The sequence below is a fragment of the Petromyzon marinus genome, chromosome 11, assembly GCF_048934315.1.
Source record: "Petromyzon marinus isolate PM22_M1 ecotype Great Lakes invasive population chromosome 11, UKy_Petmar_22M1.pri1.0, whole genome shotgun sequence".
In the NCBI taxonomy this organism is placed as follows: Eukaryota; Metazoa; Chordata; class Hyperoartia; order Petromyzontiformes; family Petromyzontidae; genus Petromyzon; species Petromyzon marinus.
This window is the reverse complement of record NC_133677.1, coordinates 3,215,920-3,240,966: the sequence shown is the minus strand read 5'-3', so window position 1 is coordinate 3,240,966 and position 25,047 is coordinate 3,215,920. Positions and strand designations below refer to the sequence as shown.

General features: G+C 43.4%; 1 protein-coding gene across 6 annotated transcripts in view; it reads right to left on the bottom strand.

Annotated features, from left to right (window-relative positions):
• Nucleotides 1-24,768, bottom strand: part of LOC116941344 (cytosolic purine 5'-nucleotidase-like) — a 52,969-nt gene extending 28,201 nt beyond the window's left edge. The window contains exons 1-3 of one of the 6 annotated variants that reach the window (XM_076066281.1): nucleotides 24,474-24,768; nucleotides 15,759-15,873; nucleotides 14,180-14,347 (exon numbers count right to left, since the gene is read on the bottom strand). In XM_076066281.1, coding sequence (XP_075922396.1) covers nucleotides 14,180-14,347; nucleotides 15,759-15,853 — 263 coding nt within the window. In that variant the 5' untranslated portion in view covers nucleotides 15,854-15,873; nucleotides 24,474-24,768. Of the gene's footprint in view, nucleotides 1-14,179; nucleotides 14,348-15,758; nucleotides 15,874-24,457 lie in introns of all 6 variants that reach the window. The other 5 variants (XM_076066279.1, XM_076066278.1, XM_076066280.1 and 2 more) reach the window with 5 other exon arrangements.
• Between the last annotated feature and the right edge of the window lie 279 nt (nucleotides 24,769-25,047).

The window sequence follows — 25,047 nt, the reverse complement described above, 5'->3', positions numbered from 1 at the left end:
GTTTATAAATAATTTGCACTCTATATCGCTCTGTATAATGCACAATTAAAACAGCTTTTGCGCTAACATTAAACTCATCTCTGCATCACCAACATGCCTACAATTCAAACCAGGAGTAACTTCTCTTGTAAGCATCTGCAAGAGTGGCAGTAAAAAAAGTATGGAAACGCTGCATTGTCGACAAGCTACTTCTGTGACTCTCAGCCTTCAGCCCCTTGCAAGTGCTAATATTTGATGACATTCAGCCATTGCAGTGCTGAAAATGGGAAGAAATTGTCGAGGGAACTCATAAATACCCCATTCTGGATCCTACCACCCCACCTTCCTCCGCTATAGCTGGATCGTTTAACACGCAGGCTTTCGCGAACAATATCATCCACAATACAGCTTTTTCTTGAGTTAGATCGCGTAAATGTGTCGTTAAACCCACCACCACCCGACAGCCAATTAATCAGTAAGGTTTTGAATGTGGAAAATGAGGGCTCATTTAAAATGATAAAAGGATGTTATATATTCATTCGGTATATTCGCAGACCTTTTACACAAGTGTACGAATGTTTTTCTCCCACGTACCTTTTGGGAGTTCGAGAGCATGATAGACACTAGCTTATTAAAGATATATCAAAATAAAAAAATTCTACCCGCCGTTAAAGTTGTACCTTGTTCCTTCCGGAACACACTCTTGCCATGGCTTTCCGGGTGGTTCCGGCTCATTTCCACCCCTGTTCACGTGTTGATTTGAACAAATCGAGCTATCAAGCCAGAAGGAATGAAACCTAGCAAAACACTGCTTCAAAATCATCCGAGAAAAAAAGGGGCTTCATAGCTCATCGAATACCTCCGATTTAAATTAAGATTCTGATTTGACACGGAGATTACACCCGCCAAGAATAATGCTGCAGGTACTCATTTTCGCAGCAACGCCTGTACGGCGTTTGACATTTGGCCCATCACCCTTCCTTTACCTACAAACTGGGCTCAACCTTCTCACTTCCCTAAATAAAACATAGGAAGAATGTTTATAACGTAGTAAAAACACACTCCCGGGAGCTCTGGCAAAATACCTCACTTATATTTATCGAAGCGGCACACACACATTATGCTTTGCAAAACACACATGCATGGCCGTCCAAGATAGTGGTGGCACCGCGTGAAAGTTAATCGTGCGGGATCAAAGTGATGTGCCAGCAGTCTACCACACATCGGGGGTGACGTGCCAACACTGATGTGCTGAACCTGCCTCGACCACCCACACTGCCACCCTTCAATGGTTTCCTGGGTCTGTGGTTCGTGTTTATACAATACACTGTATGCACACGGCATACAGTGGCAGTGATTCGAGCACTGCTCGATGAACCCGGCAACGCAAGTTAAATTCATTACCGTGTGGTGTTTTATTTCTGAAACGGTTGTGGGCAGGCTTGCCCACACCACTTCACCATACCACACTGGCGAGCGTGGTTAAGTATGCTTAAACAACACCCACAACCAACACAGTGTGTGTGTGGAGAACTTCATCCAACAGTGGACTTACATCATATGTGTGTGCATATAACGAATGGGTTGTTATATGCCAAAAGTTTTCACAACATGTACCTTTTTTTTCTGTGGAAAGACACCACTTGGGGATGGAAAAGTTTAATGGTGTTTTCCCACTTGGGCGGCAATCGTGCAATTTTATTTAATAGCATGTACACTGCGCGGCTCTCCAATGTTAGCACTTAGCATGCATGCTCACACCCCATTAGGGTCTATATTAACGCCCGTCCTTTTAGCGCATACCAGCTTGACCCGTACGAAGAGAAAGAGGACTCCTGTGTCAGTGGTCCACTGATGCCACGATATTTCCACGGCTGCAAGCTAACCCGGTTCATGAACCTTTAAACTGACGTGTGTGACGAATTTATTTCAGCGTGCGCACACACACACAGACGCATTATTAATTTGTTAAGCCAAGTGAGAACTCATGAAACAGCGGTAACTCTCATTTGAAAGTTTGACCTGGGTCGCCGGAATTATAAAAATCAAACCCCTGAAATAAAGTACATCAACGAAGTAATTAGAAAACCGAGCAAAAAAAATAACCGTATCACGTGAAAATTAGAAAATATTTGTACAAACCTCTATAAATGCATAAAAGGTTTGTACAAATATTCACAGTTTTCTCACCGGCACCGGATTTGTCTTCATGTCTCTCTAAAACGTGATACTTTGGCCGGAGACATATATAAGCTTCAAATCAAGATTAGATAATGGGGGTTCACGATTGTGGCTGTGGAGCAAATAGGGACACAGCAAAAAGAAATGCATATCCATCCGAGTCATCAAAATTACTAGTTTCCCCTATAGGGAAAATTAAACAACAAATAGGAACATTTAAAAAGATAGATTATTGTTCAGCATAGATTACATAGCCAAAGTATATGTCAGTCAGCAAATGTGCAGGAGCTATATGGATTATTGCATCGCAAGGCCGTGAGAAACAGAGATAGATTGGAGAAGCGTTCATCCACCAGCGGATAAGAGCGTGGCTGCTGCTGACGATGGGAATAAACATTAAACCTCGTTTAAAAAACAAATATGAAAGCTTCCCTCTGGCTGTGGAGGCGAAAGAGTGAGAAGGGCCAGGTCCCCACAGAGCTGCGGGTCTCTTGAAGTGATGGGACAGGAAAACAGCCATATGGAGCCATTCTCCGAATGGCCCAGCACAGCTTGAGTCTGCTTCCCCAGTGGTTGTGGAAACACAGCAATTGGAGGGATACTGAAACGTGCCTTGCCACCCCAAATACGTTGCAGTTCCACAGCCTACCAGTGAGGTTTCGACATTTTCAGCCGATACCGAACGTGCTCATTTGGTTTGGATTATAAAAAAAGAAAATCGATAAAGCACTATCTAAATCACATACTATCCCAATAGGAGCAAACAATGAGCCTCAGGACATTATGTGGAATTGGTTACCGAGTAGTGAAAATCATTAACTTATGAAACATTTACAAGTCAAAATTTGGTAAAATTGTCTGAAATGGCAAAAAAATGTGCACTGCACTGACCAAATATGTCTTATCAATCCTATGTATCTCGAGAACGAAGAAAATACGTGTTATTTTGTTGAACAATTTCTTTGTCTCACAAAAACATGTACCAATGCCGTGATGGTCAGCTTGCTCAGGGGTCAGGACCACTGAGGACCACTGAAATCCTCGGTTTGATTCTGAGCCAAAGAGGCAACCCATGATTAAGCAAAAAAAAACATTTGGTGATACAGTATTCCATCGTTATTCACGAACTTGCCATCTAAGATTGTGCGTTTCCACGAATCCCATCTGGAACATTACATGACTTGCATCGAGAGAGAGAAGTGATGAGAGAGAATGTGATGCGATAAAGTGATGAGAGCGAAAGTTATGAGATAGAGAAAAAGCAGAGATATCGAGAACTGCTCAAAGTTTTATAAGCATCTGCAGACGTTGCGCTTACGAGATAAAACTTCTATAAGCTTGAGAAACAAGTGCAGACGTTGCCTCCATGCGCGTACAATATGCGAGCAAGTATTTCATAGCTTATTTAAAGTAATTCATTCAAAAGATAAGTTTTGTAGGCCACTATCATTATCCTCGAAATTTGCTGATCACAAGCATCTCCGGAACGTATCCCTCGTGAATAACAAAGGTATAATACTGTATGGAATTGGAAGTGGAACAAAAACACGAATAACCAAAAACTCAACACATTCATCAATTCTAGATTTGAACTTTTCGTGACTGCAAGGATCCATACTCTTTGATAAAATAAATAAATAAAAAATTTCCTCCTTTATTTCATTTTTTACCTACGTGACTTACCGAAAAAAAACAAAGAGTACATTCATCAATAACACCGCTTTAAAAGGAAATATATAAAATAGGTGACGTTTCAGGCGATGGACCTTCTGCATAGCATGTAAATGATTAAAGCAGGTTCTCAGCTGCAGGGAACTGCTGACGTTTCACTCAATGAATCCAGGTACAACGGCTTAATGATACATAGTCTTTGCATGGCATTTAACAAGTGTACCTCGAGTTTGAATTGACTTAATTAAGCGACACCATCTTCTTGGTTAATTATCTGACAAGGTGTTATATACACTGCTAGCTGCGAGGGTTCCATCCAAATGCATTTTTTGTTTCAAAGCATAACATGTTGCATGTCAATCCGTGTGTATTGTTCACCCGTTGTATCTGTATTGAGTGAAATATTATTGGGGGAGGGCAAAAAAAAGTCAACGGTACAAATGTTTTATTTCCTATTTGCCGACAGGCAGACCAGACAGTGATGGTCATATTTTGAAGGGACGAACATTTGAACTGGACTCGAGCGCGCACACAAAAAAAACGCTGTCCTGGAGAACAGTTCACCAAAATACATAGCCGTTTGTAATCTGGAAATTTCACAATCAAGTGAGTGACCAGGTCAAAGGGCAAGGTTAGAGGAGCTTCGGGAATGATGCCTACAAACCTCAACGAAACTAGGCTGGCATGGCAGACGGAGGATATCAGCATCACCACGTGGGTCCTCGTGAATGAGTGTTGTGTAAAGGAGGGGGAGAGCATACCCACCCCCCCCCCCCCCAAGCAAGTACTTAACTGCCTGGACACATTGAGATGATTGGCAATGTTCTGAAAATCAGAACAAACTTTTTGTATTAAACAATAATTTGGCATTCCTCCCAAAGGCGGCCAGTAAACGCGACCAAAACATGACCAAATGTACAGTTGGCAACGCGAGGGAAACTATTTTGCGCATGTAATTATACAAGACATTCACGGTGTTTAATTAGATCTTCTCCTCTCTGGCATTTTTACCACGAGGAACCTTCCTGGTCCTCCTTCTGCACTCAATGTCATCCTGGGCCATCTCCCATCCGCACACAACAGTCCTTATTATCCTGGCTCACCACTGTGAACCACCTCATTCAAGCCCTGCTTCTCCATCTCTGCCCTGCTGCTTCTATGTTCATTCACTCTCATCACCCGAAGTGCTTTTCATCTACATCAAGCATAATGATGTAGGGTAACAAGTACTATTGTTATTTTACATATAAAAAACATGAACAATTAAACACGTGTTTCAAAAAAAATAATCAAAATAGATAATGGACTGGCCATTATCAATCTACTGGTGGATGAAAGCTTGTCCCTGCCATGTCAACAATGAGAGTTTGACTGACCGTACTTCACCACATTGGTTAATAAGGGTTGAAGGTAGCAGGACCGAGGACCGGGCAATATACCACTTGCCGGGAATCGAACTCAGGTGACCAGGTTTATTGTACAGTGCGCGAACCGCTGCGTTACTATTCACACCCATATAAATTTTTAACCAGTGATATACGTAAGAATATATCCACCAAGGGAGTGTGAAAACAACACCTACAGCGTTTGCGCAAGATCGGCAGGGCTCATGCAGACTGGCAGAAGTGCTCTTCAAGGCCAATATCGTAACGTAACGCTGGTCAAAGCCATGCTACGAATATCTGAGGAGACTTGCCACCAACTCGAAATAAAACCAACAGTCCCATATTTGGTTGTTTTCTATATTTAAGCAAAGTAACTGTATGGTGACATAAGACCAAATGCCTGCATGCACGATAACAAATAATCCTCAAGGGTAATCAAGCCCAAACACTTACATTTAATCATGCCTGCTGTCAATACTAAAAGATCCACAATTCCCATAACGTAGCATTGGGTTGGTAAATCCGTGGACAACATGGGCATTGAATGTCAAGAGGCGTCCATAGCAGCACCCGACTCTCAAACATTAATGTTAAAAAATACGGCTTGCTGACAGGACGCTAGGCTTGTCTTACCGGCCTCCAACATTGCAAGCCAACGCGAGCGACAATTTGGCATGGCAATACAAACTGGACAACAAATCGAATTGCAGTCCACGTGCATGCTAAGATTCCAACAATAAAAATAATAATGGAGAGCTGCCACTGTGGTGATATTTTTTTCTCTCACTTTCCTCTCCCCCCCCCCCCCCCCCAAAATGCATTATATCATTCGCCGTCCATGGAAATTGTGCGGAGACCGATGTTGTTCCACAGTGGGGATTCTGTGCACGGCATTGCATGTGCTTGGGTTTCATGGTCAGTAATAGAACAGGGCTTTTTTTTTTATGCAGTAATCCCAGGAAGGCTATGATAAAAGATAAACAGAGGCCACTGGGCCAATGAACGGGTGGCTAAAAAATAAATCTTAGCGTCACCATGGCAGCTCTGGCGCAAAACAATTCTGATCATTGTTCTTGAAAATAATTTTAGCACCAATAAATTACTGTGGACTCTGGGATACATTTCGCAGCCAAATTATAGAGTGCACACACAATACATGGTATAAATTCATAGCATAGATGCAATGTTTTAAGAATGATGGTAACATTTTTTAAAATGCCATGGAAAACGAGTCACTCCTATGCATTTACAGATGTAACAGAAGACTACAATCACTGTAGGAAAGCATGCAAAACATGCCCAAATAAGCCCCAACACCCAACGCCAATCAATTAAGAATGATTTTAAAGCAGTTCCATTGCGGGCATAATTCAAGTTGATTGTGAAGCATCCTTCACGGACTGCATTTGTCTAAATACACCGCAAACGAGAGAGCTGCTCTTCTGTTGACAAACATGCTGATGACATCTCCAAAACCCAATGTAAAAAAAAGTTTACATGAATTAGGCGATTACAAGCAAAATATATATTTTTTTATATAAAAGACCTAGACGAACAGAAACGAGCAATCATTGTTTACATCCGCACCTCCGACTAGCACGGTTGGGTACGTATGATGCAAAAGAAGTTCAACGTACAAAGTTACATAATTAATCATGTAAGGGATGTCAAGCTGTATGAATTTGATCCGAAGTCAGCATGAAACGGCCAACAATACATTCCTGGCTCCTAAACGTTCACGGTGCAGCAAATGCTGGAACATATCAACGATCTGGGCTGTGGGATTCAAACCATGAAACTAGAGCAAAGAAGGCCATCGCAGCTTCCCTTTCCACAGCAGTGCCACTGTTTACGGCTGCAGTCAACCCTGAGAATGATGGCGCTCCAAAACGAAATGGCGCAGAACCCTGGCTCACACGATGACCCAGCTCGCCCATGGGCTCGCTGCCCTTAGCCAAGTACCACACGAAACCTCAGTGAAGGGCATACAAATTACAACCGCTACTCCAGAGAGGACTCCTGCTCCCCGCCAGTGGAAACTATTCTGTCACATTGCTGACATAATGAAGCTTGAACGTTTCAGGGTGCCTGGTCACTAAATCTACGTGTTTGCGGTTGTCGGCAAGTACAACCACAAACAATCCTTTCAGTGGTAAAGAGGCCATTCAAATTAACATTCGGCGACATATCGTACTATGCTGGTTTCAAATAACGTTTTAAATAGTTTGGGGATAAAGCGGCCATCAGTTTGTAATAAAAGTTATTTCCCCACTGACATAGGACCTCCAAGTAAACCATTTTTATGCAGCGTAGCTAATGTTGTGATGCATTCAGATTTACATACACATCTAGAAAACACAAATAAGTGTGGCCATGCTTGCTTTTTGCGGCGGCTAATTACATTCCAGTAATATCACAAGCGTCAGACACACAACTACAGTGAGGGAAAAAAGTATTTGATCTCCTGCTGATTTTGTACGTTTGCCCACTGACAAAGAAATGATCAGTCTATAATTTTAATGGTAGGTTTATTTGAACAGTGAGAGACAGAATAACAACAAAAAAATCCAGAAAAAACGCATGTCAAAAATGTTATAAATTAATTTGTATTTTAATGAGGGAAATAAGTATTTGACCCCCTCTCAATCAGAAAGATTTCTGGCTCCCAGGTGTCTTTTATACAGGTAACGAGCTGAGATTAGGAGCACACTCTTAAAGGGGGTGCTCCTAATCTCAGCTTGTTACCTGTATAAAAGGCACCTGTCCACAGAAGCAATCAATCAGATTCCAAACTCTCCACCATGGCCAAGACCAAAGAGCTCTCCAAGGATGTCAGGGACAAGATTGTAGACCTACACAAGGCTATAATGGGCTACAAGACCATTGCCAAGCAGCTTGGTGAGAAGGTGATAACAGTTGGTGCGATTCTAGATTTGAAGCTTTCGTGACTGCAAGGATTCATGTTCACCAAGGTCCCAGTACCTGACTCCATAACAATAATTGAAGATTTGGTCCAACATGGACTGAACCCTGATGTTCCTGCGCTGTCAGGCACTGCCTCACCAACACTTACTTAACCTGGAATGGCACCTTCTACAAACAAAATGAGGGTATACCTATGGGTTCCCCCTTGTCACCAGTGATAGCCAATGTTTTCATGGACAAATTTGAATCAGACGCCATCCAGACATGCACCCTTCGTCCTTCGCTGTGGAAGAGATATGTGGATGACACTTTCGTCATTTGGCCACATGGCCTCCCAGCTTTGAACCATTTCCTAGACCACATCAATTCCAGACACCCATCCATCAAACTCACCATGGAAGTGGAGAAAGATGGCAAGCTGCCATTCTTGGATATTCTGTTTGAGAGGAGGACTGATGGCTCGTTGGGACATTCTGTTTACAGGAAGTCCACCCACACAGATTCATACTTGAAGCCTGATTCCCACCACCACCTGGCTCAAAAGAATTCTCTCACCAAAACATTATACCAAAGGGCTCATTGCAATTCTGACCAACACCACCTGGCCACATCAGGCCCTCAAGATGAACGGATACTGTGACCGTACTATCCGCTAAGCTGTCTCTCCCACCATACAGAAACAACCACCTGATACTCCGATCAAACCATCACACTGCCTTACATAGCAGGCGTGACCAAAAAGATTTCCAAAATTCTAAACAAACACAAGATCCAGGTCCGGTTCAATACAGTACACAAAATCCGTGATCTGATCCCATCCGTAAAGGATGTCATTCCTGACTTACAGTACTCCGGTGTTTACAAATTGAGTTGTACCTGTGGTGACTGCTATATCGGGGAGACGAAACGACATATTTCTGACCGAATTCGCGAGCACAAATCAGATTTGAAACACGGCAGAACGAATTATTCGGCCATGGCTGATCATTGTTTCAACACAGCGGGTTCTCATGACATTATTTTCTCCGATACCAAAGTCCTATGCAAACCTCCCGGTTATTACGAAAGATATGTCCATGAAGCCATGCAGATATACAAACATAGACACAACTTCAACCGAGAGGATGGTTTTAAATTGAGCAACTTTTGGAAAGATGTCATCAACCAAGTCAAACCTTAGCTGGCTTATAATTATACAGCCATTTACGTTTATACCAGTGGTTGTACTCGCCCCCGTGCAGCGCACCATTGCTCTCCCCCCGAACCCCCTGCAGCATAACAAAAGGTGGTTTTACGTGCTAGTGTACCACCACCTCCCCCTGAACCCCCTACAGAATAACAAAAGGCAGCTTAACTTAGCCCCCCACCTCCCCACCCACGTCCCTTCTTGACTCCTCCCCCCGCCTTAACCTGTATATAAACCCGTGTGTCTCAGAGCGGTTCACTTGACAGTTGATTTTGCTGTGACTGTTCCACCTGAAGACGGAAGCTTGTGTTGCCTCCGAAACGTCGTGATTTAATTTAGTTGTTTTAATTAATTTTATTTTTATTTTACCTACGTGACTTCACCAAAAAAACCAAAGAGCAGTTGGTGCGATTATTCGCAAATGGAACACAAAAGAATTGTCAATCTCCCTCGGCCTGGGGCTCCATGCAAGATCTCACCTCGTGGAGTTGCAATGATCATGAGAACGGTGAGGAATCAGCCCAGAACTACACAGGGGGATCTTGTCAATGATCTCAAGGCAGCTGGGACCATAGTCACCAAGAAAACAACTGGTAACACACTACGCCGTGAAGGACTGAAATCCTGCAGCGCCCGCAAGGTCCCCCTGCTCAAGAAAGCACATATACATGCCTGTCTGAAGTTTGCCAATGAACATCTGAATGATTCAGAGGACAACTGGGTGAAAGTGTTGTGGTCAGATGAGACCAAAATGGAGCTCTATGGCATCAACTTAACTCGCCGTGTTTGGAGGAGGAGGAATGCTGCTTATGACCCCAAGAACACCATCCCCACCGTCAAACATGGAGGTGGAAACATTATGCTTTGGGGGCGTTTTTCTACTAAGGGGACGGGACAACTTCACCGCATCAAAGGGACGATGGACAGGGCCATGTACCGTCAAATATTGGGTGAGAACCTCCTTCCCTCAGCCAGGGCATTGAAAATGGGTCGTGGATGGGTATCCAGCATGACAATGACCCAAAACACACGGCTAAGGCAACAAAGGAGTGGCTTAAGAAGAAGCACAGTAAGGTCCTGGAGTGGCCTAGCCAGTCTCCAGACTTAATCCCATAGAAAATCTGTGGAGGGAGCTGAAGGTTCGAGTTGCCAAACGTCAGCCTCGAAACCTTAATGACTTGGAAAAGATCTGCAAAGAGGAGTGGGGCAAAATCCCTCCTGAGATGTGTGCAAACCTGGTGGCCAACTACAAGAAACGTCTGACCTCTGTGATTGCCAACAAGGGTTTTGCCACCAAGTACTAAGTCATGTTTTGCAGAGGGGTAAAATACTTATTTCCCTCATTAAAATGCAAATCAATTTATAACATTTTTGACATGCGTTTTTCCGGATTTTTTTGTTGTTATTCTGTCTCTCACTGTTCAAATAAACCTACCATTAAAATTATAGACTGATAATTTCTTTGTCAGTGGGCAAACGTACAAAATCAGCAGGGGATCAAATACTTTTTTCTCTCACAGTATGTCATCAACATTTGTATGTGCACTACCACTGTATTTATTTCTAACTAAGGTCTGTACAATGTAATTTCCTCCACATAGAATTAAAATGTACTTGACTAAACCTAACAAACCTATTCCAGCATTTTATGGTAGAGCGAACAATTGGGTAAAGGTGCCTATTGTGTTTGGATTACAGAAAAAAAACTCCAAGCTATTTAGCTTTCATCCTTTGATTAATAATTTATTGGTAAAATATATCTTACAGTAATATCTAAATTACCATGAATAATTACTACTTAATTAACACATCCTACCATGAAAAGTTATTGTTTTGGCAGTACTTGCTATTTAATGGGTCCTAACATCACTGGGAGATGCACATGATGGAATATGGTTGCAAATGAACCAATTAGTTACACACAGCACATTGCCAAATCGCGTGAGCTCATCAAGAAACAAGGACAGCAAATTCAATCTTGCACAGCCAGTCTCAAAAGATGATTCCATTATTTACCACCCACAGAATGTAAACTATGTCACCACAGAAGTCTCACGCCATTGTCCGCAGAAGTGCCCGAGCCACTCTGGCACGTGTGTGTGCCGTGCCCATTACTGTCCGTATTCATTACAAACGCCTCCAACTTTCACATGGCATTCAGCATTGGAAAAATTCTTTTTTACTTGACCAGTGTAAAGTTATTTTAAAATGAACATGATCAGTGCAGAATGTTTCCCATACTGTTTCCAACCAAATTCTGTTAAGTCATGCATGAATCATTTTAAGCTTTTTAAATACGACTCCACCGTGGCGGCTTGTCCAGTCAGGATAATCCACAAGGTCCAATTAGGTGGTCAGGAGTTTTAAATCTATCTGTGTGGAGCGTTGAGTGTTATCCCCTTGTGTGCATGAGTTTTCTCCTGGTACCTTTGTGTCCACCCATGTGCCAAACACTCATTAATGAAATTGGCAAACATCCACATGCAGAACCCGCCTTAAAGTTCTGCGACTTTGCTGAATAAATGGGCATGCCATTAATATAAATTAGTGACATCACTCTGTATATAATTGACAGCTCATTTTTTACGGCACCCAAAGTAGAACACACGGACAATTACTCCGATGAGCACGGTTGGCTAAATATGTTGAAATAAGTTCAACATACACGTACACACATTGCATTCTAATACATTCCATCATTAAAATGTACAAAGGGGAACCGGGATGTAATGAAACTGCAACAAGTATGAAGTCACAGTCGGAGTATACAAACCTGTTGGAATGTATTTGTAACTGTAACTTTAAAAAATCATGTTTCCGTCACAGAAACATGTATTTCTTTGACTGACACAGTAGCCAAATGAATGGCTTAACATTGGGATGAATTCATTGTTTCATCACACTGCATCACAAGCCTAGATTTTGGTGCATTAATATCTCCGAGGCTCAACATAAGCCCATGCCCAAGCTGGTTTTCCAGCAAGCACAGCCTTGCCCTACAGATTTCATGAAAATCCGCACGTAATTAATCACAGCAGAGACACGAGATGCCTGCAACTTTCAGCACCTGGAGGGAAGCCAGCTGTTGCGTGCAGCGAAACCAAATCCAGCAAGGCCCAGCTTTGGACTTCAGACATGCAGCATTTCTAATGGGGGCTGTACTGTCATGCCGAAAAGAGATTCTAACATTTTCAATAAAGTGACGGGAATAAATGTTTGAATGTAGAGTTCATTTATTTACTGTACGAAAATAGATCCTACTAAGAGGTCAGCACGATGGACTTGCAATCTAGACGTCGTCAATTTTCGTACCCAGCAGTACAAATAGGTACATCACCCTGAGTCTATCTGAAGGTCGCGTGTGGTAGTGTAAAGAGTGTGGGTACTCCCACCTCTTCCAAGATGCCTGGCCGGCATGGAAGAGTAGGCCAAATACCACCTCCAGGGGCGCTCTCTCTACAGCTTCTATTGGGAGGCCTTTCTGTAAGCGACAGTGTAAGTAAGTTATTTCAGGGCTGCACTATTACCTGGAGCTTTTGCATGCACACTATTCCACTGTACAGCTAGTGCTGTGATACAGACCGAGAAAGCACGTAGGGACTCTCGAAAGCAAGTGATACCGAGTCAACGTGAAATGGGGTATGACTGATCGCGTGCCAAAATGCCTTCCTTATGACGGATGTGTAACGGGCGGAGCGTTCAAAACTTGAAATCGCACAATTAAGGTGCTAGGTATCTGTGCAACAAATCTCTTCATAACATGACCAATAGCGAATAAACAAATGTTAAATTCCCTGGAACAAAGGGTGCTCTTTTAAACATCTAAAAACAGATTATTTGGTCATTATCCGAAACCTAAGACGAAGGCACCACTGAGATGACAACAGCTGCATGGGGCTCATGCAGCTGTGGGAAAGCTGATGTCACCTCGAAAATCGAGATACACGATCAAAACTAATAATAGAATGGCTGATACCGTTAAGATCAGATACATCCGACTGTTCCAGACGTGCACGCACACAAGGCCCTCTCTCTCCCATTTTGGTCCTCCTTTGCACGTCTCCTATTCCAGTTAGGTGGAGGGGAAAATACTGTTCATATCGAATTCCTTTCCAATAATATGGAATCAACGATTTGTGTTTAGTTTGTTATCCTTCCCTCCCCCACCCGCACCTCCAATTAGCACAGTTGGCTATGGACGGTGCGAAAGAAGTACAACACATGATAACAATACATGTAAATCCTTTGTCAATTCGCTGCTTGCTGGAAACCTGCCCCGTGCTGTGCAAGTCATGAGGGTTATTTGACCACACTTCAATAGGGCGAGATGGTGAAACCACATTTTGGCAAATAAAAATGTACTCGGTGATGGCTTTGTGGATTGTGAGTTATAAATAATAAAGCAACACACAAAAACCGGTTTAACTACCAGAACAGAAACAAGGTGAGGTCCATAAAATACTCCGAGCGTTTTGGACAATTCCCAGCAGAATTTGTTTACACAGGCAAACTTTAGACTGAGCTTGACTTTCTGAGTCTCATCTGCAAGCTGCGTCTTGTTAAACAATTGCCACTAGATCACCCGGAGCTATTGGCAGTTGCCTTCCACATACACCATGATGCCCAGTCATCACAGTCGAGTAAAAATATACAAATGTACTCAACCGAATGGAATAGTATGTGTGCAGCTCATAAACAGATATATTTTTTCTTAATGCAGAATCAATTATGTAACCAGGCGACTCAGAAATTAAGACTGCCAAGCTGGCACTCAACTTGGCTATACAATTAATATGGATGAAATCCACGACAGAGAACTTAAAAGTACCAGTCTTTTATTTGACTATCATACTTAGTAGCAGGGCAGGCAGGAAATTGTAGATCAGAGGTAACGTGAAGAAGCGATTTCAAAAGTGCCCCCGTCACATCTGCATCCATAGACCGTTGTCTAACATGGTGGGTTGCACCGCTCTGAGCGAGTTCCGAATGGATTCTTCGTCTAATGACATGACGCCGATGGCTGAATTGGGATAAAATTAGGAAGACAAAAAAAAGCATGGAAATATAAAACTGTTCAGTGCGAAAAGATGCTCAACCAGTAGGCAACTAAAATCCAAACAGTTCACTCTGCAACCAGCATTCCAAATGTTTTAACGTCTCGTTGCAGAATTCCTTACCGCACTTATGTGACACAGGGTGAGAAGGTAACTGCTATCCTGATGCGTTTAAAAAGAAAATACAACTTTCATCCTGACGTGCATTCCTGTCGAGTTTTCTCTGAGCGAAAACCGTGAGCAATGCTGCAAATGAACCCTAAACACACCATTTTTCTCTTCCATTCTCGTGGCACCATGTGACCCTTGTTAGCCAGACACATGTGTGACCCCCTGACCACGTGAAAAACAAAGGCTCCGGTTGAGCCTGGACAGATTTAGTCACGTACACATTCACGCCGGCTTCACGCTGAAAATCGCTCGGTGAAGCCAGGGTCTAACGTTTAAACTAATATGCTTCAGACTACGTTGGCATGACTTTAGAAGTGCTGCTTCAACAAGTACAACAATTGCGCCTCTTCAATGTTTATTTACATGAACAATTTTAGCAAAAGCTGGTATTTAAACATGTGAATGCAACCTCAGCTTTTTGTATTTACTTAAGATTAAATGACATTATTATTACAATTATATAAAATTTCTTCACGACCTAACACACAGACAAATATAGATCATTGTACTGGCTCAAAAAACCTCGTGGTTTTAACATTCTATGCATGTTTTGTCTTGAAATTCACATCAATCGTGAACGACATGTACATCTGTCAACGTGTTTCTGGAGGTTGTGCATCGAGATATACACACCGCAAAGATGATGATGATTATGACGAAGGTGATACATTGTAAATTAAAACACCACCATACATTGACTGTTTAAAGCTTTAATCACACCAAGCATTAATTGTATGAGCTTTAAAACCAGGTGCGCGGCACACGTTCGCATGGGTTGCATTCGTATGGAGGTTCACAGGGAGAGGTCTAAATAGAACAATCCAAAAGGGGCAAAAGACGTGTGTTAAGCAGATTCTCAGAGGTAAAAGCTATATTAAGGAAGTTCTGGAAGGATATTGGGAAAGAGGCCAAGACGCACAAAAAAAAGCTGCTTGATGACAAGTGTGTATGGTGAACTTCTTTCGCACCATACGTAGCCAACCATGCTAATTGTAGGTGCAGCAGGGGGGGGGGGGAACTAACTAAACACAAAAAGCAGTTCTCGATATGAGATACAGTCTTAAAGGAAAGAGGTTCATACCATGAAATGAAGAACAAAGCGCAATATCAGATAGGATGGAGCGTCAGCCACAGACCTGCCATTAGCACAGGACGAGACAAGGAGAGCTCCTGAGTTTGTGGATATGCAATTACACCATGCTGTACCTGTGATTTGCCTCTCGCCGATACTTTTTAATGTTGGCAGCGTCGATGCTGTGCGAGAAATCTGGCAGGTTCATCTTCTCGTTGCACGTAGACATGTTTTTCAGCAGTTCTTTATCTGTTAATTGAAATAGCAAACAGGGGGAGCACAGCGATTTGCTTGCGTGAATCAACTGAACAAGCATTGTAATGATACCAATACAGTACAGCGGCGGCCTTTGCCATATTTAAACATCATAACAATGTATTGTGTAATCCTGAGTTATACAACATCGTACTCCCATTGTATAATATAGAGGAAAAACTTCTGCTGTTTGTGAGAATCCACGTTCAGCCACGCGGGTAGTTTATTTTGAATTTGAATCCCTGCCTCGAAACGCCAGATGAAGAGCAAGCAGAAGCTCAGGAACTCATTTGGAGGGCATACACTGTTTTCCGGCAGAAAATGTTCCACGACACGAGCTTCAAAAGCGGGGCCACTATGCCCTGGGAGTACCACCCTCACGTGTTCATAATTTACAATGCGATTTCCCCCCCTGTAATGTCCCGCAAGCTGGTGCTGTTTAAATTAGTCGGCCACCATCCATTACGCCACAGTCCAGTACTTTCACTTCAAAAAGGCTGACTCGATGGTTATAAAGGGGGGTGGGAAGCAATTAAAGCAACCATGACAGGTGTTGTTTTTTTATGCAGGTGCAGATGTCCCCACAATAGTGAAATTTTGGTAGGACATTGTCATTAAGATTTAAGTCTTTTTTCACCCTTCACTGTATGGAACCACATCCATACACATGATAAAATGTTTTTGGTTGAAAATGTATATTCAATTGTTATCCCATTTAAGAAGATGTAAATTGGTATGCATACAACATTGTGAATATACGTTTAGTGGCGAACAACATAGAACTAAGACCAATGCAACACAATCATAATCTAATACGCCGGGGTCTGAGTGTTCAGTGCACCCCTAATTTATACACAAAACCCTACCATAAGAGCACATTCCCTCTGCAATATTAAAAGATTAAGTCCAGCATGAAAACTGTACAGACCCACTGCAATCACTTGCACACACCAAAATTAAAAGTAAGCAGATTTCACTCCAAAGAACTCATGAGATATTGATTTAGCCATTAGGATTTGGCAATCATTGGTGCTTAATGTGCCACCAACCAGAGAGACCATGATTCGTGTTGGGCAGTCAACAGCTTCGTCCAGAAAAACAAAGTACGGGACGACACTTTTCTCAAGATGGACTCGATTTTACAGCATATTCTAATTGTATGAAAAAGATAAGCATTACGTAACCACAACCTGTGACGTTTTCACGTTTTGTGAAAGCCCGTCTTGTCACACCAAAATTATATTTTAAAATGTGCTCGTCATTCGTATTACCCTAGGCTGCACTACGTACTTGAACAAGCAGTGCAGTGGCCACACAAACAAGGTGCATTACTGGATGAGCACACGTTAAATTCCCCACCGCATAGCACAAAACCGCCTGCATTCCAAAATACACTAGACAGTGGAATTCAGAAGAACCTAAAAATGAAAACGATAGTACAAATGAAAACTACTACAGTATACAGCAAGTGGTGCTATGTGTCAAGGCATGGCACAATTTACTGATACGGCTTTTATGAAAAACTTTGAAAACAACACTAATAAAATGCACATTTTCATTTAAAGCTTTCGTGACTGCAGGAATTCATATTCTTGGTTCTTTCGGTAAAGTCACGTAGAAGGGAGACAATAAAATAATAAAAATATAGAACAATAAAATTCTCACGACTTTTCGACTGCAACACAAGCAATCATCATCAGGTGTAAAAACCACAACAAGAAAATTTGAAAAAAGTGGCGGTTATTTTTAACATTAGTACCACGGAGAGAGATTTGACAGTTTTTTTCAGATGGACAAGTCCATCTATGTTCGGAAAAGAGGAGGGGGGAGACGAAAAATAATGGATGCGGTCTGAAAGCCACCTTAAGCATGATCAATCAATTAAGACCTGAAATGGTTTATCAAATCCTTCCAATGATTGCTAAGCCAGAATCCATCTTCTCAGTTGAAATTGTCTCTGTGCTTGTATATGTGGATAGCCTCATGAACGAATCTCTCATGGTAGCCAGATGGCTTACAAAGAACCTCTGTCTTGGAGAAGTTAATGTCATGTGAACCTACTGAATTATAACAGTGATCTGCCATGGCCGAGGTGTTGGTCCTACCGCGTTTCAGGTCTGCTTTGTGTTCACGAATGCGGTCTGAGACATGTCGTTTGGTTTCTCCAATGTAACTACTAACACAGAGGCAACTTAGTTTGTCGACGCCAGGGTACTGTATGTCCGGAATCGCATCTTTTACAGACGGAACCAGATCACGGATTTTATGTAATGTGTTGAAACGGACCTGGATCTTGTGTTTATTCAAGATTTTGGAGATCTTTTTTGTGATCCCCGCAATGTAGGGTAAAGTGATGGTTTTGAAAGGCTCCTCAAGGGGATCCTTATTCATGGTTGGAGTGATAGCTTTGCGGATTGTGTAGTCGGAATAACCATTAGCCTTAAGAGCTTGGTGTACGTGCTTGAGTTCACTGGCTATATGTTCCTGGTCAGATATGCATTGGGCTCTATGGTGCAGAGTCTTGATGAGGGAATTCTTCTGGGATGGATGGTGGTGAGAATCCGGTTTCAGGTAAGCATCTGTATGGGTAGCTTTCCTGTAGACAGAGTGGCTCATTGAACCATCAGGTCTCTTTTTTATTAGGGCATCCAAAAAAGGTAGCTTGCCATCTTTTTCGACTTCCATGGTAAATCTGATGGCTGGGTGTATGGAATTGATGTGGTTGAAGAATTGGTCTAGAGCAGGCCAGCCATGTGGCCAGATGACAAAAGTGTCATCCACGTACCTCTTCCATAAGGTTGGGCGCAGAGTGGCAGTCTGGATGGCGTCAGTCTCAAATTTCTCCTTGAAAATGTTGGCTACAACCGGAGAAAGAGGGGAGCCCATTGGGGTGCCCTTAGGTTGTTTGTAGAAAGTTCCATTCCAAGTGAAGTATGTATTGGTTAAGCAGTGTCTTATCAGGGGGGGTACCTCAGTGTTTGGTTCATCAAGGACTTAACACTGAGGTACCCACCCTGGTAAGACACTGCTTAACCAATACATACTTTACTTGGAATGGAACTTTCTACAAACAGAGGGCACCCCAATGGGCTCCCCTCTTTCTCCGGTTGTAGCCAACATTTTCAAGGAGAAATTTGAGACTGACGCCATCCAGACTGCCACTCTGTGCCCAACCTTATGGAAGAGGTACGTGGATGACACTTTCGTCATCTGACCACATGGCCGGCCTGCTCTAGACCAATTCTTCAACCACATCAATTCCATACACCCAGCCATCAGATTTACCATGGAAGTCGAAAAAGATGGCAAGCTAACTTTTTTGGATGTCCTAATGAAAAAGAGACCCGATGGTTCAATGAGCCACTCTGTCTACAGGAAAGCTACCCATACGGATGCTTACCTGAAACCGGATTCCCACCACCATCCATCCCAGAAGAATTCCCTCATCAAGACTGCACCATAGAGCCCAATGCATATCCGACCAGGAACATATAGCCAGTGAACTCAAGCACGTACACTAAGCTCTTAAGGCTAATGGTTATTCCGACTACACAATCCGCAAAGCTATCACTCCAACCATGAATAAGGACCCTCTTGAGGAGCCTTTCAAAACCATCACTTTACCCTACATTGCGGGGATCACAAAAAAGATCTCCAAAATCTTGAATAAACACAAGATACAGGTCCGATTCAACACATTACATAAAATCCGTGATCTGGTTCCGTCTGTAAAAGATGTGATTCCGGACATACAGTACCCTGGCGTCTACAAACTAAGTTGCCTCTGTGGTAGTAGTTACATTGGAAAAACCAAACGACATGTCTCGGACCACGTTCATGAACACAAAGCAGACCTAAAACATGGTAGGACCAACACCTCGGACATGGCAGATCACTGTTATAATTCAGTAGGTTCACATGACATTGACTTCTCCAAGACAGAGGTTATTTGCAAGCCATCTGGCTTCCATGAGAGATTCGTTCATGAGGCTATCCACATATACAAACACAGAGACAATTTCAACCGAGAAGATGGATTCTGGCTTAGCAATCATTGGAAGGATTTGATAAACCATTTCGGGTCTTAATTGATTGATCACGCTTAAGGTGGCTTTCAGACCGCATCCATTATTTTTCGTCTCCCCCCTCCTCTTTTCCTAACATAGATGGACTCGTCCATCTGAACAAACTGTCAAATCTCTCTCCGTGGTGCTAACGTTAAAAATAACCGCCACTTTTTTTAAAATTTTCTTGTTGTGGTTTTCACACCTGATGATTGCTTGTGTTGCAGTCGAAACGTCGTGAGAATTTTATTGTTTTATATTTTTATTATTTTATTGTTTCCCTTCTACGTGACTTTACCGAAAGAACCAAGAATAAAAATGCACATTACATATATTACTTTTTTTTAATAACAGTAGCGCTTCGATCTATAGGGTTTATTAAGATTTGTTTACGACAACTGCCAACCTACACCCCCCCACAGATAGAGACCTATGTTGCACGTCCCTCTGGAATGATGAACTCACACTTGGGCTCCTGGGGAGGAGGGCAGAGTCCACTGTTAAACCCGGCAGCAGACGTAGTGCAGAAAACATGCCCAGCAGGCAGGGTTTGGTATTCCGTCATTGCACACCACGCTGACAACTATTTTCCATCACCAGACCCACCGATGCCCTGTAATTAACTTTTAAAGCTGCATTACCATCCACTTCCAAGTATGTATTTAACTTTTACCAATACTAGGTAATCACTCATTCCAGGTCATTCCATGTCCACACCCAATAATGTATACAGGTGCACATGTGAAGCCACTCGTAGATGAGGGCCTCTCCACACCATGCAGGCCGTAGGGGTTATTTTGACCTTACTATAACCACGCTAGTGAGTGTGTTGGTGAAGGCTGGGAGCATAGAAGTGCAATTCAAAAATGGATTTTGCTGCATGCCATCTGGTGCTCATCACATAGCCGCAAAGTCTAAAACAATCTATTGTGCATGGTCATCTATCTAAATGCTATTCAGGTCTAAAATGACTTAGCTTTCAAGATCTAACGAGATTCACACTCAACAGCGTGTTCAGGTGTTTAAATGTGCATGTACAAATACCATCACAGGGTGTACAAATGTCAACATGGCATTTAACATCAAACATTTATATCAGAGGATTATAAAGGATTAAGTGTTGTTTTAGGAAGGACACAAAACATTGTCAGAATTCTAAATAAATAATCAATGTATCACCTTCACATATATGTCCCTCCACATAAATAAAAGCATTTGTTTTTACTTCCTGTAAACCACAAGATCTTCTGGCATATTATTTGTATTTATATATTGTCCACAGAAGCAAATTATTATTTTGTGTCAAGATTTTGTGAGGTTATGTAATCTAAACATTTACCGAGAGAATGCGAATAATTAAGGCATGTTTGTGCCATAAGGGGCACGTTATTTAGTTCTATCTTTGTTTCGTTATTTAGTTCCAGTCTATAGATAATTTGAAGGTTTGTTATTGGCACCGCAGGTTTGGTATGAACCCCATGATCTGGGTTTGTTTCTTGACCACAGCTAACATCAGTTATGCACTTTCTGAAAGGCTCCCAGTGCTCCCGAATTCAATAGACCCAAAATGAAAAGCGTTGTGAAGTATGATAAACTACCCCCCTAGCCGACAAGGCGTGGGGAGGTCTTCATCCAGCTGCAGATTGACAAAGGACTTTGACAAAGTGTCTCATTCCTTGCAACAGCTTCTTACATTCACGTTGCTTTCTTTATAAATGAAAGCACATTTTCACCATGTCTAATAATTAAATGTTCCACAGCTTTACTGGGAAGAATTGGGAGATAAAACCACTGAATCAGTAACATGTGGCTCAGAGACAAGAGACACACATACTGACCACGATGAAACTAATAATTATAGAATGTGATTAAGAATTAACCAGACGGAGTTTGATGACATGGAAAACATGCAGGCTGTGCTAAATATCATTCCTAATTCCACCTCAATCACATGGCAATATCATAATCTTTCCCAAGAGCTGTCACACCGGTTCCAAAACCACAAGTGGTTTCCACCTGAACACTCATTCAGCAGATGCCACACTTGATGTGTCCATCTATGACAGCCCAGTGCACTATGACCCCACTCAAAGAAAACTAGGGGTTATCACGGATAAACGCCTGACCTTCTCAAGCCTCACGTAAAACAGATCTGTGAAATTAGCAAATCAAGAATAACCCTGTGACCGAAATGGCCACGAAAGACCTGGAGTGCCTCAGCTTCTTCTTCGTCGTCTCTCCGGTCCAACCTATATAGTCTTTTCCCAATATTCTGCACAGGCCACCGCTTCTGGTGTTGGTATTGCCAAGTCTTGAGGAGTGCATTGTGGTGCCGAAGGGCATCTCAGGAGGTGACTCATTGTTTGCTTCGCCTGACAAGCACATTGTTCGGTTGTGCAGAAGCCACATGATTTCATGAGAGTTGCATCTGCCGAAACCCACTCTGTTTAGGCTCCAACATGCGAGCCATTTGGAATTGGAGCCAGATGCGAGCTCCTCACTGGGGATGATTCCTCGCCGGCTCCATTCAGCAGCCTCAGCTAATGTACTGCGAACCGCCAACTTAAAACCGACCTCCTCAATGGGCCAGAGTATTGTGTTGAAAGCCTGGCCCAGGATTTTGTATATAAAACTGCTCGATGCACAATGAAATACCACAATGCGCAACTATAACCAGAACACATCATAAAACCGGAATCCTCTGCCGTCCTGTTCTGGCAAACATTCTGCCACCAAATATCCGCAGAGACATGCAAACTGCAAGGGGCGTTTTACACGGGTTCTTGTCAACGACAACCATCAACTGAGGCCCTAACAATGTACCTCGCTACCGACGCAAGCCCCGATCTCCCTTCTGGGATTGCACACTGTCACCATCCTATAATCTCACCCAGATCCAATGAGAATGCAGGCGAACAGAGTGGAACAATGCGGAGATCCAGAATAAACACCAAATTTTAAACCCAAACATCGCATCACCTCGTTTTCTGACATTCCTCGTAGACACTGGTGTGACCATCAACTGCAACGCAACATAAACACGCATTTCCTTAAATGGAATATTAAAGACGAGCCACGATGCGACTTTGGCCATGCAACCCAAACCATAGCCCATATAGAAAAACACTAAAGTCTGCGCTCCTTCATTGGAGGAAGAGTAAAACTACACAAACTCTCCCCTGAAGCCCTCTCCTTGAGAGGAGAGACCTCGACATTGGGGTAATTTAGCTCATGAACATATTGCCATTTGCGATAAATAGAAGAGCGATATCGGAACCAGCCCTGGGCTCCAGTTTCCTTAACCAACCCAACACTGGTGTCGCGTGTGGCGTCCTTCATCCAGCAATGGATTCATAAAAGGGCTAAACACTCTTTGTTCGGGGGAAAAAAAGAGTCAAAATGTTTTTTCCAGGCTTCACCTTAGCTTATGTTACACTTGCTATTTATTGCAAGTGTAAACACGTTCGTTCATAACATCGTGGCCTAAAATAATATAACTGCTGACGTATCTGACAAATGGTCCCTTGTAAACTAGGACTCTTATCGCAACCTGATTATTTACCTGCTAACGTACGCGTATCATTGTTTGCGCTCACACGCCCATACCATAAAGTTATACAGGGACTTTCCAACCACTCCATGTCTCCATTCTTGGCGTGCGTTCGTGACGAGGCTCCGAGAAAGCCAGACTAAAAGGCAACTGCGCAATTCTTGTGGCTCTGTTGTTACCGCCCTGATCAAAAGTCTAAGACCCCTTTCGTTATCGTTCGGCAATTGTGTTGTGGGACGCAGTCAGGACTGAGGAGCGCGCGGCCTTTTGACAGCGCTTGCGATTGTTGCCCGAGGCTCATTACCAGTCGGACTCGGAACTCTGCTTACGGACTTTGCTGTAAGGTTAAGACTCGCCCGAATGCGTCGCCTGTGTACAGGGCTGCGGGGTGAATTGTTAAGGTCTAGACCGTTTTTTTTCTTTAAAAGTCAACAACCTTCACGTGCCAATGTCGGGCCCGTTGGCCCCAACTACACGGAACTCGACGGGAACCTGGCCAGGCCCGTGCACGTGGCATCGGCGTCTCCAGCATACTCTTAAAGCCGACACTTCGTTCGAGTTTGCGTTGTTTGTAATCGGTAACAATGAACTACCGTCATCAGAATCGTCGTGACGAGACGACCTCACGATTTGAATCACGCAACAAAGTCTCTTTCCCCTCCCACCCCCCCACCGTAAAGATAACGCAATTATATTTCGCAACACGGACGCGCGACCGCCGCGTTCCATTGGCTGCGCGACTCACCACGTGACGCCCCCCCGGCCAACAAGGAGCGCAACAAACGGGCGAGGGCGCCTATGCGGGCTGCGAAATCTAAAGCCGACCGTTAAAACAAAATAACCCAACACGCGCGCTTTTGCGAGAAAGGCGCAGACCGGCGGTGAGAGAAAGCCGCGGCTTCGTTGCGCTCAACGAAAAGTTTGACGACAACAATAATAACAATAAGATTTAAAAAAACCCCACCGCGCTTCCCGCTCACCGCTCGACGCGACGCCGAGTCCCGTCGTCTTTTTTTAGGAGCGGTCAGTTGTTGCGGCTTCTTTTTTTTGGCAGTTTCCGCCGCTCGGGGTTTGTCGGAGCTGGCGGGGGCAGTGACCTCAGAACAGCAGCGCGAGACGGCGGCGGCGTTCGGCGGCAAACAAAAAAAAACCTCGTGGGGAGCGAGAGCGCTGCGTCACGTTTACGGCAAACCGGTTGCGCAGGGATGGCGTCACTCCGCGTTCGGTGGCGCGTTGACGTTTGACGCTGGGGTTGTGGAGCAGTGACGTCATTGCACTGGTTTGGGGACGAGTGGCGCGTCTAGTCGCGCGTGGGGCACGACGTCACTTGTCTGGTAGTGACGTCACGGCGTCACTTCGTGTTTTGTGGAGCGTCGTCGACGGTGGGGTTGTTGAGCAGTGACGTCACTGCACTACGTTTGGAGACAAGTGGCGCGTCTCTCGCGCGTGGGGCAGGACGTCACTCGTACGGCAGTGGCGTCACGGCATCAGGTTGAGCAGTGATTGCGTCACTCCGTGTTGAGTGGAGCGTTGACGATTGACATTGGGGTTGTG